The sequence below is a fragment of the Eucalyptus grandis genome, chromosome 7 (assembly GCF_016545825.1).
Source record: "Eucalyptus grandis isolate ANBG69807.140 chromosome 7, ASM1654582v1, whole genome shotgun sequence".
In the NCBI taxonomy this organism is placed as follows: domain Eukaryota; kingdom Viridiplantae; phylum Streptophyta; class Magnoliopsida; order Myrtales; family Myrtaceae; genus Eucalyptus; species Eucalyptus grandis.
The window spans coordinates 59,587,099-59,604,478 of NC_052618.1; the positions used below are offsets into that span (position 1 = coordinate 59,587,099).

The 17,380-nt window shown below is 38.5% G+C and overlaps 1 protein-coding gene across 1 annotated transcript; it reads left to right on the forward strand.

Moving 5' to 3' along the window:
• Positions 1 to 579: 579 nt before the first annotated feature.
• Positions 580 to 14,639, forward strand: LOC120296255 (phenylacetaldehyde reductase-like). The gene is made up of 7 exons (XM_039317997.1): positions 580 to 601; positions 2,794 to 2,946; positions 3,494 to 3,663; positions 3,917 to 4,108; positions 4,250 to 4,412; positions 13,605 to 13,791; positions 14,389 to 14,639. Exons 1-7 carry the CDS (start codon positions 580 to 582, stop codon positions 14,531 to 14,533), a joined length of 1,032 nt encoding a protein of 343 aa, XP_039173931.1. The 3' UTR covers positions 14,534 to 14,639.
• The last annotated feature ends 2,741 nt before the right edge of the window (positions 14,640 to 17,380 follow it).

Consider the following 17,380-nt stretch of genomic DNA (forward strand, 5'->3'; position numbering starts at 1 on the left):
CTTGAATTGAAATGAACAAAACTTTCCATATAGAACTTTATGCAACACATACGTACTGATCCTCACTCTCACCAAACGCAAACAGAAGACCAGTGCGAACCAGATCAAATCTGTTGGCTTTTAATTGGGTAAAGTTGATCATTGCCATTCAAGATGAAACAGCTCCTATGGTTGTGAATTAAATATCAACTTGATGCAGGACTTAGCTTTCTTTTCTTTTCTTTTCTTTTTCTTTTTTTTGTGCCCCTGAAAAGCAATCTTATATAGCTCATCTTTTCCTTTGGTAAAAGAAGAAAACCTCTTCATGAAATTGACTTACATTGAGCCATGCAAGGCTTGACATATGAATAAGAGTTGGGGATTCATCAAAGTTTCCTCATCTAGCTTTTGTGGAAAAATAAAAGAATTTGTCAATGCCTCATACAAGATTGTTAGACTAACAAATTTGAAACACTTGCAGAACTAAAGATTTTCTAAACTTAGTAAAGAGAATCTTTTTTGCCTTTAATATGAATTGCTCTCAGCATACTCTCTTCCAAGCCCCTGTTCAAGATTCAATGCCAAAAAGAGGAGTAGAGGATGGATGAGTACCACAACAAAGGTCGGACGCGTAACTGAAGTGTCCGGTTACATAGCATCCTGGCTTGTCAAGTTGTTGCTCCACCTTGACTATATGGTGAAAGCAACTGTTTGCAATCCCAATAAGTTTATGCAACTTTATTTTCATGCTCTAATCTTCAGAATCTTGAACCTTTTGAATATTCAGTCTGTTCATTTTAGTATTAGTATGGTTTGCAATTTCTTAGTTGAAACATTTTAGACAATACAAAATGTGTAACAAAATCTTCATAACATGAATCTGTTCTTTCCTAATCATCTCTTCCCTTTTGGATAAACTCAGACATGTAATATCCAAGTGTTATTTGTGGGCAGTTGTGTTCACGCGTATGCATACATCTGCTTGCCTTTGGGCTTTCAGGTTGCCTATTACATTAAGTCGTCCAGATTTGATTGCCTGAAAATTAGATCTCTTGCAGTACGATCATATGTGACCACTTGAGCGAATCAAATACTGAGCCAACATCATAACTTGATAATTGCAGTCTAGTGACTGAGAGTTACAGCAATTTTGATCAGCCAAATTAAATCTTGTTCTTGCATGTGCAATTAAACTTATGATTCAAAGAAGACATGAGTTCTTCTAGCCCTCAAAGGGGCTAAGGAGAGAGTACATTTATTTAAAGCAGAATTGCTGGAAGAAGGGTAATTCGACTTGGTAGTTGATGGGTGCGAAGCTGTTTTATATACAGCATCACCGGTGATTTTCTCAGTGGCTGACCCCCAGGCGTCTGTATCTTGCTGTTATCCGTCATTTCTCTACATCTTCAGTATTGTATCTCCAAAATTCTAGTTCGTTTCAACTTGTCCTTTGTATTTGCAGTTAATCAAATGGCAAATGATATAATATTTCTTAGGTAATTCAACATAAGTTTATCTGATGAGCTTCTAATCTTATTACCGACTGAAATAGTAGATACAGCCAGAGGGACTCTAAATATTCTCAAATCATGTGCAAACGTCCCTTCAATCAAGAGAGTGGTTGTGACATTCTCCATGGCCTCGCTTGTCTGCAGTAGAAAATTCCTGACCTCTGTGGTAATTGATGAGACAGGGTCTCCGATCCGGTTTTGTGTTAGGAACCGAAGGCCTGTAAGTAGACTGTTCTTTTCGACATTGTTGGTCTCTTTTGCTTGGTCTGTCATACCCTACACGATCTTCAACATTTTTTCTTTCTAGTTGGAAAATTGCCAACATATTGATTTTTAGATGATTTGGAACACGAGCTGATGCTATAAAATATCAATGCCAAACATATTCACTCGATGGCTTGAATTGATTCACTGTAGTGCCAAGCGATCGAGAAATGCTTCTCTCTTGCCTTAAGGGTGTGATGTTTACCTATTTGATTAGTTCCTCAACCTTCTCGCATATGAACGTGCTCCCATGTATTTTTCTGATATAGGCACATAACTAAAAAGCTTCTCATTATTTTTTTTTTTGGACAATAAGCTTCTCATTATTTAAGACCTCTGTATTACTCTAAAAATTTAGTTACCTATCTCTTTAAGTGGTGGTTCTAGAATGCCAGATGAGGCAGGGTCATCAAGTTGACGTCGGTTACTTTTGTGATAAGTGCATGAGTTATTTCATTGCATTAATACGGTCTTTCTATTTTCAGCTTTGGTAAGTGCTTTCCAAAACCTTAGCTGAGGTGCCAGCTTGAAATTGCTAAAGAGCACAAAGATTGACCCGTCATGATAAAGTCAGGACACATGATTAGTCCTCAATTAGAACTGCATAACTTCACGTGATACGTGACTGTGACATTATTGGTATATATGCACTACTAAGGTTTATCCTCTACAACAACCTACAAGTGATTGGCATTCACGGTTTTGTTTTCTGCTTATAGGTGTACATTTTTATGTAAGTCAGTTATCTTGGTAGTGCTCTCACTTGAGCACTCTTAATAATGTGAGTTTCAATGCTAAACGTTCTCATTTAGGAAAAGTCCCTCTAATTCGATTTACAATTCTGTTCCTTCCTGCCCGTGCGAGACCCCGGTTAACTTGACTGCCGCTCCTTATCCTGGCCTCCTTTGATCAGACCTGATCTTTACAGGGTCACCATCTTTATAGAAGGCACGGCCACCAGGATAAGGGAAGGCTGCTTATCTCTCACCCATCGCTCACAGAAGATCAGTACGAATTGCAAAATTTAGCAGCTAATTAGAGAAGAAGAAGAAGAAGAAGAAGAAGATTAGCACGAGAGAAGAGAAGCAGAAAGTGGTGTGTGTGACTGGAGGGGCAGGTTACATAGCTTCTTGGGTGGTCAAGCTCTTGCTTCAGCGTGGCTACACTGTTAAAGCCACCATGCGAGACCCAAGTAAACTTGCCATCTCTATTCTCTTGATATCTTCTCTATCAGTGTTTTCGTGCTCCTGCATCCTTCAAATAACGGATAAACCATGCGGTGGAAACAACTAGAATCGTCCTCGATGAAATAAATGTTACCGGGACCCATTATTTTTTTACAGTTACATTTATTTTCTTGGTAATTCTATTCAATGTTCTCTACGAGATACTAGGCCATGTTTCATCCATTGGGACACCATGTAGATTTCACCAAGTATGCGGGGGCGCCTTAATGAAATTTTAGAGTCTAAAGCTCTTCATTTCAGCACTACAAAAACACCATCTAGCAGCTAAAATCTACCATTAGATCTCTGCAAATCAACTAAATGATGCAAGTAAAGTCATTAATTACCTCTTGAGCCAGAAGCAAGTTCATCCAAGAAAGATGTAACTTATCTTTTTCTGCCCATTTGGCCACAGATGATGGGATTTTACTAGTATGTCAATGTGGGTGACCACTAGAATTCTGGATTCCAACCCCTTAAATGAGTAATTTTCATTCTTGTTGTGTGTTACAGATGACCCAAAGAAGACAGGACACCTTCTGGCACTTGAAGGGGCTAAGGAGAGGCTGCAATTATTTAAAGCGGACTTGCTGGAAGAAGGGTCCTTTGACTCAGTAGTCAATGGGTGCATAGGCGTTTTTCATACTGCATCACCCGTCTTGCTCTCAGTTGCTGACCCCCAGGTACTTGTATCTTGTCAGTTCAGCCATCCTTCGTGCCTCATACTCGTCTCTGTTGCAATGTTGTCCTTGGTTTTTACATAACTTGTTTACATTTCACTCCATTCCATTATCCATGTATAGGGGACTTCTCTAATGATCTTGCTTGTGCTCCAGCAATCAGTTTCTAGTGATCCAACACAAGGAGTTTCAATTTTTTCTGATAGTTCCAATAGGTTCTGTTCTGAATGATTTTGTTTTCTCTTGGATAATTTAGGCTGAATTAATTGATCCTGCCCTAAAAGGCACCCTTAATGTTTTGCGGTCATGTGCCAAAGTCTCTTCTATCAAGAGAGTGGTGGTGACATCTTCTATTGCTACGGTCTCGTATATTGCAAAACCTCTGACGTCTGGTGATCTAGTTGATGAGACTTGGTTTTCAGATCCAGAATTTTGTGAGAAATCTAAGGTTGGTTGTCCGTAATTTCTTCACAATACTGGTAATCTTGGAATTCCTTTGATTATGTTGAACCCAGTCCATGTCGTGTCAAAGGTAATTGAGCTGAGGCAAAAGATACTTACATTATAAGTTTGGTTCTTCCTTGTTCAGCTTTGGTATGTTCTCTCAAAAATCTTGGCAGAGAAGGCAGCCTGGGAATCGGCAAAGGAGAATGAGATTGACTTGGTCACGATTAACCCAGGAATTGTCATTGGCCCTTTGCTGCAGCCCACTGTTAATCTCAGTGTGGAGGTGATACTGAACTTTGTTAATGGTACGGATGTATGACTATTTTGCTATTCCACGTGGACTTACCCCTTTTTGGTTCTTGAAAAGTTAGTCTGATGATCCTATGTTCAAATTCTTATGACTCTGGCAAATAGTCTGATCCATGTTAGGTACGTCTGGTTTGCAATTAAAGTAGGAGGGCGGTTGTGCTTTACATATTACACATGGTGCATGTGTCTTCTTACATATAAACTAATGCCATTCATTGATGAGACCTTTTCCCACGCATTTTGATTGTAAGTTTCCAAGTTTGGAACAGAGAAACGAAAAATCTTATAAATATCCTATAACATTAGGCTAGTGGGCCCCAAAAGAAGAAACGGAAAAAGAAGTTTTAAATTGCCCAAAAGAAGAAACGGAAAAAGAAGTCGAAAAGTTAATAACGCAAGAAAAAAAAAGAAAAAGGAGATGGGAGAGAGCTCGGCTAAATAGAAGCTGAGAGTTTCCTTAACCAAAAAGAAAAGAAAGAAAAGAAGAAGAAGAAGAAGAGAAAGGGGAAGAAAGGAAAGAAGTTTTAGCACGTGCATGCCTCGGATGCCTTGCCAAGCCAACTCGACTCCATAACCCGGTAAGAGATCAAGCCTCTCGTTTGTCCGATTGAAGTAATTTTTGGATTTATGACTCAAATTCAGAATTTTTGGAAAATCGAGCGGCGAAGTCTGATTTTGGAGTCGTTGAGCCACATATTTTTGTAAGAATGGTAATTTAGGATGTTGTGGAGCCGTGGGATTTTTACGGATTGTGATTTGAGCTTATGGTTTGTCCGAAACAAAATTCCAAGTTTCCGCGCGCAGTGAACAGTACGCGTCCAGCAACTTTGGGCCCGTATTTTGTCATTTTTCGGCTTGATTTTGGGATGACCAATTTGGGATTCTTGTAATATGTGTCAAGGGCTCTCTATTGACTATAAGTATGTTTGGATCGGGGTTCGGAAGAGAAAGTTAAGGCTCGATCAAGTTTTGCACTTAAACTTCATGTTGCGAATGGCTTAAACAATCGCTTTTTTGGTTATGCGACTTGTTAGTGCACAGAAGTCCTTTTGTTAGAGTTGAGGCATAACTTAGTCATTTTATAGTCGAGATAGAATTTTATTAGATTTTAACATTATTCTTCGGTTATTTGATAGGGCTTTGAGTTTGACGATACAAGTATCGTTTGTCGTTTGGTCGTAGACGATAAGGTGAGTGGTACTGTATCTTCTTTGGTTTTATAAAATCATGTCTTGAAGTATATATATATGTATATATATTGAATTAAGAAGAGCATTTTTATTGCATAAAAGCCAGATCGAGCAATTGCTACCCTTTGGTTGATTGTGAATCTTTGAAAAGCACATTATACAATGTTTGTGGAGAAACATATATAAAATTGCTTTGCAACTGATTTATAAAAAGGTTTATGATGATTTAAGAAACGGATATGAAATGAATGATGGGCTATGTTGCAAAATGTTATTTGTTTGGTTTAAGATATTGATTTTTGGATTGGATTTCTGGTATTGGAGAATGGTTATTTATGTTCAATATAACTGTGAACCCAATGAGGGGTTTTTGGGGTATGCATACCAGGTTTAGGATATCCTTCTAGGCCTAGCCACCTACTTTGTAGGTGGAGACCTTGCCAAGGGGGGAATCTTGGTCGCCTTGTCACAGGGCTTTGTGTCGTGATCATGGTTAGTATTGAGAAAAGATTGATCAACGGATAGACCATTGATATGTGTTTTTTTTTTTTTTTTATGGAGATTATTCAATGGGTTTGACCATTGATACTTGAATTTTGATGGCGATTCAAATGAGTTTTCCATATTACTATAAATCTTGATGATGAGAAATAACTCTTATAAGATTCAATACTTATTTTATATATTGAGTTGGCTTGTGAAGTTTGGTATTGTTTTGTATACATGCATAGTGGTTGTTCGATCTGCTTAGAAGATATGTACTACTCACCGAGCTGTGGTTGCTCATCCCATTCCTTCTTTAATCTTTTCAGGTTCCTCAGCTAGTGGCGAATAGAGCGAGTGCGCCATCGTGGGAAACTTTTGGGGAGTTCTATTTTGTTTTTTTGTATGGTTTAAGGAAGTGGTGCAAATGATCCTTACTAGTGGAATCGTCTAAGTTTTAAAGTATATATTTTCTCTTTTTGATGAATTATAGAAACTCGATGTTGCAACCAATTTGAAGGTTTATCTCGATATATATATATATATATATATATATATATATATATATATATATATAAGTTAATATCAGTTTGTTGGTTGTGTTTGAGGCTGCGTCCTTTGTAAAGAAGGACGGCCGTGTCATCCCCATTCTTTGTAGTTTTTGGGGTGTGACATATATTGGTATCAGAGCCTAAGTTTTGATCTTTTTGGGTGTAGTTATGGGACGTTGTGAGGTTGTGTGATAGATTTTATTTTTGCGTTAGTTTTTTAGATTCTAAGATGTAGTTTCATTCTTGGATTCAGGTGATCATGAGTACCGACTCTGAGACACTTGCCTCACTTCGTAGGAGTCGCAAAGGCAAGCGAGTCGCTACCCCTGAGGCTAGAGACATGCCTCAAGCTTCTCAAGGTGCGTCTTTGAGAAGGAGACTTGAGGACCACTATGATAGGAGTCCTGACTTGCACGAAGTCAGAGAAGAGGATCAAGAGCCAACCCGTTCAACTGAATTTGAACAAGCAATGATCCATTGGTATCACCAAGCAAAGGAATTAACTAGAGATGGAGCGACCGGTTCAGCACTTTTGCCCATTTTAGAAAGGCGAAACCACCCACTTTTGATGGGAAAGCTGATCCTCTCGCGGGCGAGCGTTGGATTAAAAGATTGATGGGATCTTTGAAGCTGAAGAGGTTCTCGAGGATCGGAAAGTTAAATTTGCCACCCAATACGGAAGGTGAAGCGAGTTTTGGTGGGATGGAATGAAGCCAAGTCTTGGAGGTAGGGATGTTATTATATCCTGGGAGGACTTTAAAAAGGCGTTCAATGCTCAATTCTTCCCAAAGTCATTCCAGGCAAAGATGAAGGGTGACTTTGTACATGTATCTCAGGGTGACTCCACAGTTTTAGAATATTCAGTCCGCTTTAATCAGTTGAGTAGATTTGCCGAACACTTGGTAGCAAATGAAGAAGATAAGGCCGACCATTTCCTAAGAGGGCTCCGACCTGAGATTAATTCCACACTTGCACCTTTTGTATTAACAACTTATAAGGATGTGCTAGAACGAGCAATCAAGGTGGAACAAAGCATTCTGAAGCACGGCACACAAGGAGCGCCTCAACCCAAAAGGTTTAAGCCCACAAATGTGCAAGGTAGCCATACTGATGGTAGTGGAAGGCGAAGAGGTTTCAGCCGGCCAGGACAGTTCAAAAATCCAAGTAACCAAGGCCCTTGTAATACATGTGGAAATTATCATCACGGTGAGTGTTATCGGAAAATTGGAGTATGCTTCTCATGTGGGAAAGCGGGACACATGCTGCGAGATTGTCCTACACGAAGGAATCCTCCTATTGGCAATAGATCATGTAATCTATGTGGGCGACAAGGGCACCTAGCACACCAGTGTTTCAGGCGGAGGAATACCCCTTTCGTTAGTAGGCCCCAAGAGAACCAACAAAGGCAAAGTACAAGTGGGAAAGTTTTTACAATGACGAAGGAGGATGCGGCAGCATCTAACGCAGTTGTTGCAGGTAATATTTCTATTGCCTCACATTGTGCTTATGCATTATTTGACCCCGGTGCTACGCACTCCTTCATTTCAACTAAATTTGCAAAGAAGCTTGATGTGTTGCCAGACCCTCTTGAATGTGAATTGTGTGTTGATACTCCCACTGGCGATTTCTTAGTTGGTCATCATGTGTTCAAGAGATGTGTGATTCGGATTAACAATGTTGAAATGCCTGTGGATCTAGTGGAGTTAAATATTCGAGATTTCGATGTTATTATAGGGATGGATTGGTTATCTACCTATCGTGCTATTGTTGACTGTTTTTCAAAGAAAGTGATATTTAGACTTTCGAATCAACCCGAATTCTCTTTTTCGGGAAGTTGTCAAAACACTTCTCCAAGGTTGTTCTCGGCTTTGCAAGCAAGGAAACTTTTGAAAAAAGGTTGCTATGGTTATTTGGCTTGTGTAAAAGACACAAGTAAGGTCATAGTAAAGTTGGAAGATGTTCTGTTTTAGAGAGTTTCCAAGTGTATTTCCGAGGATTTACCGGGCTTGCCTCTTGATAGAGAAATTGAGTTTGGTATTGAATTGATGCTCGGTACAGCACCAATCTCTAAGGCACCATATCGGATGGCACCCACTGAATTGAAAGAATTGAAAACGCAGCTACAAGAGCTTTTGGATAAGGGTTTCATCAGATCTAGTGTTTCACCTTGGGGAGCTCCTGTTCTATTTGTGAAAAAGAAGGATGGTAGTATGCGGGTTTGCATAGATTACCGAGAGCTTAACAAGGTAATGGTCAAAAACAAATATCCTTTGCCCTGGATTGAGGATTTATTTGATCAACTTCGGGAGCTCGGGTATTTTCCAAGATCGACCTTCGTTAAGGTATCATCAATTGAAGATAAAGATAGATGATGTGCCTAAAACTGCTTTCGAACAAGGTATGGCCATTATGAATTTCTCGTCATGCCTTTTGGATTAACAAATGCACCTGCTGCCTTCATGGACTTGATGAACAGAGTGTTCAGGAAATATCTAGACAAATTTATTGTGGTGTTCATTGATGACATCCTAGTATATTCGAAGAGTTTAGAGGAACACGAACAACACTTGAGGTTTGTCTTGCAAACTTTGCATGAAAAGAAGTTGTATGCCAAATTTAGTAAGTGTGACTTCGGCTTGATCATATAGAATTCTTGGGTCATGTGATCTCGAAAGATGGCATATTAGTGGACCCAAAGAAGGTTGAAGCAGTTGTTAAGTGGAATCGTCCAATAAATGTTACAGAAGTGAGAAGTTTTCTTGGGCTAGCCAGCTACTATAGGCGATTTGTAGAGGGGTTTTCAAAGCTTGCTGGTCCACTTACCCGTCTAACTCAGAAGAAAGTTAAATTTGAATGGTCGAGACCAATGTGAACGCAGTTTTCAAGAGTTGAAGAGACGGCTGGTGTCGGCTCTAATCTAACTCTACCTTAAGGAAGTGGCGGCTTCAGTAATTTCTTTTGCGATGCATCCAAAGAAGGTTTGGGTTGTGTTCTTATGCAAGATAGCAAAGTTGTTGCCTACGCTTCTAGACAATTGAAATTACATGAGAAAAATTACCCCACTCATGATTTGGAGTTAGCGGCGGTTGTGTTTGCCTTGAAGATATGGCGGCACTATTTGTATGGTGAAAAATGTGAAGTCTTTACCGATCACAAGAGTCTAAAGTATATCTTTACTCGAAAGAACTAAACATGAGGCAAAGAAGATGGCTAGAACTTTTGAAGGATTATGACTTGTCCATTAATTACCATCCGGGTAAAGCTAATGTAGTAGCAGATGCTTTGAGTCGTAAATCATTTGGAAATATGGCAGCTTTGCTCACTTCTCAAGAATCTATTCTTGAAGATATGAGAAAGTTAGACTTGGAGGTGTTGGTGCAGCGGCTTGGTGCTCAACTAGCTAATCTTCAAGTACAACCTATGTTGATTGATAGAATTAAGGCGAAACAGAATGAAGATCCACAATTACAAAAAATTAGAGAAGGTATGGAAGCTGGAAGACAAGCGGATTTTAGTTTACATGTAGATGGATCCTTGAGGTTTCGTGGTCGACTATGTGTTCTTGAGGACTCAAAGCTAAAAATGGAGATCCTGCAAGAAGCTCACAATACTAGATTTTCAATTCATCTGGGAAGCACTAAAATATATAGGGACTTGAGAGAAAACTTTTGGTGGATCAACATGAAAAAGGATATTGTAAAATTTGTCGATCAATGTTTAGTTTGCCAGCAAGTGAAAATTGAGCATCAGAAACCAGGTGGACAGTTGCAACCTCTAGAGATACCTAAATGGAAGTGGGAGCATATTGCCATGGACTTTGTAGTCGGTCTACCAAGGACGCCAAGTGATAAGAATGTTATATGGGTGATTGTTGATCAATTGACTAAGTCTGCTCACTTTTTGTCATATCGATTTGGCCTTTCCATGGAAGATATGGCAAAGCGATATATTAATGAGATAGTGAAGCTTCATGGAGTTCCAGTAAGCATTGTTTCTGATAGGGATCCTAGGTTTGTGTCTAACTTTTGGAAGAGTTTACAAGGAACATTGGGCACTAAACTCAACTTGAGTACAGCTTTCCATCCACAAACAGATGGACAGTCGGAGAAACGATCCAGACATTAGAGGATATGTTGAGATCATGCATCATTGACTTCGGCGGTTCTTGGGATGAACATCTACATTTGGCAGAATTTTCTTATAATAACAGTTATCACTCCAGCATTAAGATGGCACCCTTTAAAGCTTTATATGGCCGAAAATGCAGAAGTCCTATTTGTTGGGACGACGTGGATGAGAAAAGACTAACTGGCCCTGAGTTCATTCAACAGTCAGAAGAGAAAGTTAGGTTGGTTCGGGAACGTCTCAAAACGGCTCAAAGTCGTTAGAAAAGTTATGCGGATTTGAAAAGACACAAGTTAGAATTTAATGTGGGGATCACGTATTCTTAAAAGTTTCTCCTACGAAGGGTGTAATGAGATTTGACACACGTGGAAGTTAAGTCCAAGGTACGTGGGACCATTCTTGATTTTAGAGAAAATTGGTGAAGTCGCTTATAAATTGGCTTTGCCACCGGCACTATCAGTGTCCATAATGTGTTCCATGTCTCTTTGTTGCTGAAATATGTGCCAAATCCTGAACATGTGCTAGACTTTACTCCATTGAGATTACGGGAGAACTTGACATATGAGGAGCAGCCTATTCGCATTGTCGATAAAAAGGATCAAGTGTTGCGGCGAAACTATTCCTTATGTGAAAATACAATGGCAAAACCACACCGAGAGAGAGGCTACTTGGGAACTCGAGGATGAGGCAAGACACAAATACCCTCACTTGTTTCATGATTGAAGTATATGTAAATTTCGAGGACGAAATTTTTTTTAAGGTGGGTAGAATGTAACATTAGGCTAGTGGGCCCCAAAAGAAGAAACGGAAAAAGAAGTCGAAAAGTTAATAACGCAAGAAAAAAAAAAGGAGATGGGAGAGAGCTCGGCTAAATAGAAGCTGAGAGTTTCCTCAACCAAAAAGAAAAGAAAGAAAAGAAGAAGAAGGAGAAGAGAAAGGGGAAGAAAGGAAAGAAGTTTTAGCACGTGCACGCCTCGGATGCCTTGCCAAGCCAACTCGACTCCATAACCCGGTAAGAGATCAAGCTCCTCGTTTGTCCGATTGAAGTAATTTTTGGATTTAGGACTCAAATTCGGAATTTTTGGAAAATCGAGCGGCGAAGTCTAATTTTGGAGTCGTTGAGCCACGTATTTTTGTAAGAATGGTAATTTAGGATGTTGTGGAGCCGTGGGATTTTTACGGATTGTGATTTGAGCTTATGGTTTGTCCTAAACAAAATTCCGAAGTTTCCCGCGCGCAGTGAACAGTACGCGTCCAGCAACTTTGGGCCCGTATTTTGTCATTTTTTCGGCTTGATTTTGGGATGACCAATTTGGGATTCTTGTAATATGTGTCAAGGGCTCTCTATTGACTATAAGTATGTTTGGATCGGGGTTCGGAAGAGAAAGTTAAGGTTCGATCAAGTTTTGTACTTAAACTTCATGTTGCGAATGGCTTAAACAATCGCTTTGGTTATGCAACTTGTTAGTGCACAGAAGTCCTTTTGTTAGAGTTGAGGCATAACTTAGTCATTTTGTAGTCGAGATAGAATTTTATTAGATTTTAACATTATTCTTCGGTTATTTGATAGGGCTTTGAGTTTGACGATACAAGTATCGTTTGTCGTTTGGTCGTAGACGATAAGGTGAGTGGTATGTATCTTCTTTGGTTTTATAAAATCATGTCTTGAAGTATATATATATATATATATATATATATATATATATATATATATATATATGTATATGTATATATATTGAATTGAGAAGAGCCTTTTTATTGCATAAAAGCCGGATCGAGCAATTGCTACCCTTTGGTTGATTGTGAATCTTTGAAAAGCACATTATACAAGGTTTGTGGAGAAACATATATAAAATTGCTTTGCGACTGATTTATAAAAAGGTTTATGATGATTTGAGAAACGGATATGAAATGAATGATGGGCTATGTTGCAAAATGTTATTTGTTTGGTTTAAGATATTGATTTTTGGATTGGATTTCTGGTATTGGAGAATGGTTATTTATGCTCAATATAACTGTGAATCCAATGAGGGGTTTTTGGGGTATGCATACCAGGTTTAGGATATCCTTCTGGGCGTAGCCACCGGCTTTGTAGGTGGAGACCTTGCCAAGGGGGGAATCTTGGTCGCCTTGTCACAGGGCGTTGTGTCGTGACCATGGTTAGTATTGAGAAAAGATTGATCAACGGATAGACCATTGATATGTGTTTTTTTTTTATGGAGATTATTCAATGGGTTTGACCATTGATACTTGAATTTTGATGGCGATTCAAATGAGTTTTCCATATTACTATAAATCTTGATGATAAGAAATAACTCTTATAAGATTCAATACTTATTTTATATATTGAGTTGCCTTATGAAGTTTGGTATTGTTTTGTATACATGCATAGTGGTTGTTCGATCTGCTTAGAAGATATGTACTACTCACTGAGCTGTGGTTGCTCATCCCATTCCTCCTTTAATCTTTTCAGGTTCCTCGGCTAGTGACGAATAGAGCGAGTGCACCATCGTGGGAAACTTTTGGGGAGTTCTATTTTGTTTTTGTATGGTTTAAGGAAGTGGTGCAAATGATCCTTACTAGTGGAATCGTCTAAGTTTTAAAGTATATATTTTCTCTTTTTGATGAATTATAGAAACTCTGATGTTGCAACCAATTTGAAGGTTTATCTGATATTTATATATATAAGTTAATATCAGTTTGTTGGTTGTGTTTGAGGCTGCGTCCTTTGTAAAGAAGGACGGTCGTGTCATCCCCATTCTTTGTAGTTTTTGGGGTGTGACATATCCGCTACAAAGTGTATGTTGATGTCGAAAATAACTTAACGCTTATCATGCAGGAGCGCAAACATTTCCAAATGAATGTTATTGTTTTGCTGATGTCAGAGATGTAGCGAATGCACATGTTCTAGCTTTTGAAAATCCCTCAGCTTGCGGAAGATACTATGTAGTAGGAGAAGTCGCACCTTGTCATGACGCCTTGAAGATTTTGCAGAATATGTACCCAACATTGCACCTTCCTGATAAGTAAGTTCTTTTTTCTGTAATTACTCTTCCTTATTTCCAACTTGTCTGCTGCTTGACTGTTGGCCATTCAAAACAGCCTGTGAAGGATTAGCACGCTTTTTTTCCTCTGAGAAAATACATGATGGGCCTTGTTGGTTGGAACGAAGTAGAGGGACAGCACTGATTATGATGAAATTGGAGATTTAGTAGCAATAAACTTACTAAGGTCATTGAATATCAGTTCAGGACTGACAAGAAAAATTTGCAGCTTCAGGACATTCCATACAAGGTAATTAAATGTAACATGGACTACATAGTCATTCGAAGCATCAGAAGGAATCTTCGTGTTTGTTTATTAGTCTGTTCAATAGAAAAATGTGCGAAAAGGTCAAACTTGGAGTATCACCAGTTTAACTAAGTGAACATTCAACGCCCATTTATATCACAAGCCCTCGATCGTAACATTCTTGATCAATTACTACCAATTTCAATAGGGGGTGTAAATGCCATCTTGTTTGTTTAGTAACAAAAGCCCGTCTGAGACAGCCACTGGATTCCATGTGACTGATCTTCTCAAGATGTCTAGGATAATCACACTTTGTTTGTCTAATGATGCAGATGCGAAGATGACAAACCTTTCACATCGAAGTATGAATACTCAAGAGAAAAGGCAGAAGCTCTGGGTGTCAACTTCACTCCTTTAGAGATCAGTCTAAGAGACACCATTGAATCTTTACGGGAGAAGGGGTTCATCTCGGTCTAGGCACCTGCTTAAAAACAGCACGACACTAGCTGATAATTCGAGGTTCCTTGCTTTCTGTCCTCCGTCACATCCCTCATACTCATATGTGCAGAATAACCTACCCACATCCACTTTACGAAGCAAGTTTTACCGGTTGAAGTTTCTTCATGTGATTTGTAGTCCGATATGACTTACAACTAGAAGTGTAGAATATCTGCGGAAATCTCTAAAGACCTGCATCTTCTTGGGGTAATATTGCGAATGACCAAGTTGAGCTAGCATTTTATCGGACGCCCTCATCTCCGGTGTACTCCCTTAGAAGCTACGTGGAAGAAAAAGATGACTACGTACATACCATCTAAAACCAGATCAGATACTCAGAAACTAAGGATTTACAAAGGAAGTGAAGTATTTCTTTTCCAGGAGAAAGACATAAGGGAAGACGAGAGAAAATTGAAGAGAGGAATCCATTGGCCAAGGACAAAGGGAGATTCCGCACCACTCGCTCCACGTTTGCCTCGTCCTTGTTATGAATCTTGCCGAGAAACGCGCATGGCAACGCTGAAAGTAGTATTCCTCTTGCTTGCCTTCCTTTTGAAAACATTGTATTGTTTCCTTATTTAGTACATAACCTTTTATGTGTTTCATTAGTGTGATTATATAAAACTTGTTGCGCAGAATTCTAATATTTCGTTTCCAAATAACAAACAACTTTCCATGCATGGTGATCTTATGATATGATTAGTAAACTTTATATCTTATTGTAAAGTAGTGTAACCGACAATTTATTGGTCAAATGCACTAACGATGATTTACCAAAATGTTGACAGTTTACCAATGATAAATACAATAATACATTATCAACCTTCTCTTTTTTCTTTTTCTTTTTTTTTCACTAGGTTATCACTTTAAACAAAAAATATTCAAATGCGAAATTAGTGACTTCCCAGTGAAATTACAAGATAGTAAGTTCCTAGCAGAGTGAAGAATTTATTGACTTCAAATGAAATGCAAGTTATCATTATTTCGCCGGTAGGTCAATAACTATTGGGGCATAAATGTAAAATTTAGCCTGCTTTTAGCCTAGCAAGTTATCATCTTAGAAATTTTCCGCTTAGTAGATGGATCCGCTTGTAATATTTTAAAGTATTTGATAATTCATTAGTTCATACGAGGTCATGACATCATTATTTTATCAATGAGTCATTAACTATTTGATGTGTTCACTTTAAATTTTAAAGCACCGTTGATCTATTACTATATATTATGTTTGAGAACGGTAAAATCTTAATTATGGTGATAAGTTTCTAATTAATTAATTTGGCCACTTGCAAAATTTTGAAGTACTTGATAATCTACTCCTCGATATGTGGAGATAAAATCATTATTTCGCTGGTAAGTCATTAACTATTGGGCCACAAATGTAAAAATTTGAGAGCACTTGTTTGATCAACTACTGGTACGCGATTTGAAAATGATAAAATCATTGTTTCATTGACAAGTTTCTAGTTCATGACAAAATCGTCTTGTAGATTTTTTCTTAAAAAAATAGTAATCTACTACCGGATGTGAGTGGTAAAATCATAAGGGAAAATTCCAAATATGTGAATGCCTACCATGAACGTGTTTGGAAACATTTAGCCAATGTAATTACTCGTAGCATGACATAGTTGAAATTTAGCCAATATGGATGTGATGTAACATGGGAAAAATTTTTATCCATGTCACACAACTGCCAAGCTAGTTAGATTTTTCAAAATTTGGTGTCAGTGGGGATTGATTAGAAAATTTGTGATAAGACATATTAAATGTACTTGCACTTGATCAAAGAATTGTGCAAGTACATGAACGAAAAGTAGAATTTGACTTCTTCTATCGATAGCTACTGCCTCTTAGAAATATACCAATCATTGAAAAAATAAATTTGTTAACGGAACACCATCATCCTTAGTTACATTACGATTGAATGACAGATTCTAGTAACAAAGTACCCTCCACATCCATGGCCATGATGAATAAATACGATATAAATATTAGATAGACTCATTGTGATATGCATTAATATTGATAATCCAAGCACAAGCATAGAGCTCGACTATTTGAAAATCTATTAAATACCCCATAAGTCCCATGAATAGGTTAAATTCAATCCTTAGCTTATTTTTGTGACTTTGACTAATAGTCTAATAGTAGTTTACGCAAAATTAATGAAAAAATTACATGGGGCTAGATTGAAACGAATCTTTCCTGTAGGCATGGCATCCAAAGACATTTCCTTAAAACGTAGCCCTTTTAGACAAGTAAGTTGCCTTTGAGTCAAGCATGACACAAGTGATCGGATAATTTTGTCGGTGCCCAACTCTTGTTGTAATATTTGGCTGGTGGGGCCCAAAAGAAGAAAAAAGAAAGATAAGTTGAAAAGTCAAAAAAGTAAAAAGGACGGGAGGGGAGGGCTCGGTTAAAAAGGACAGTAGAGAGCTCCCTCGACCAAAAAGGAGAGAAAAAGGAAAAGAAGAAGAAGAAGAAGAAGAAGGGGGAAAAGAAGGAAGGGTTTTTGGCACGTGCATATCACGGATGCCTCGTCAAGCCGGCTCAACTTTATAATGCAGCACCCGGTAAGAGATTAGGCCCAATTTTTCCTCCAATCGAAGTAATTTACTGGTTTAGGGCTCCAATTCGAAATATTTGGAAAATAGAGCAGCGAAGTCCAATTTTGGAGTTGTTGAGCCGCGTATTTTTGTAGAAATGATATTTTAGGGTGTCGTGGAGCCGTGGGATTTTACGGATCGTGATTTGCACTTACGGTTTGCTAGAAACAAAATTTTGAAGTTTCCCACACACCGTGAACAGTGTGCGTCCAGCAGTTTC

Bases quoted from the DNA above. Each gene is read 5' to 3' on its own strand.
- LOC120296255 (XM_039317997.1), top strand. From the start codon at position 580: ATGGATGAGTACCACAACAAAG. The intron at 602-2,793 runs GTCGGACGCGTA...GCAGCTAATTAG, and splicing joins GGATGAGTACCACAACAAAG to AGAAGAAGAAGAAGAAGAAG. The intron at 2,947-3,493 runs GTAAACTTGCCA...TGTGTGTTACAG, and splicing joins AGCCACCATGCGAGACCCAA to ATGACCCAAAGAAGACAGGA.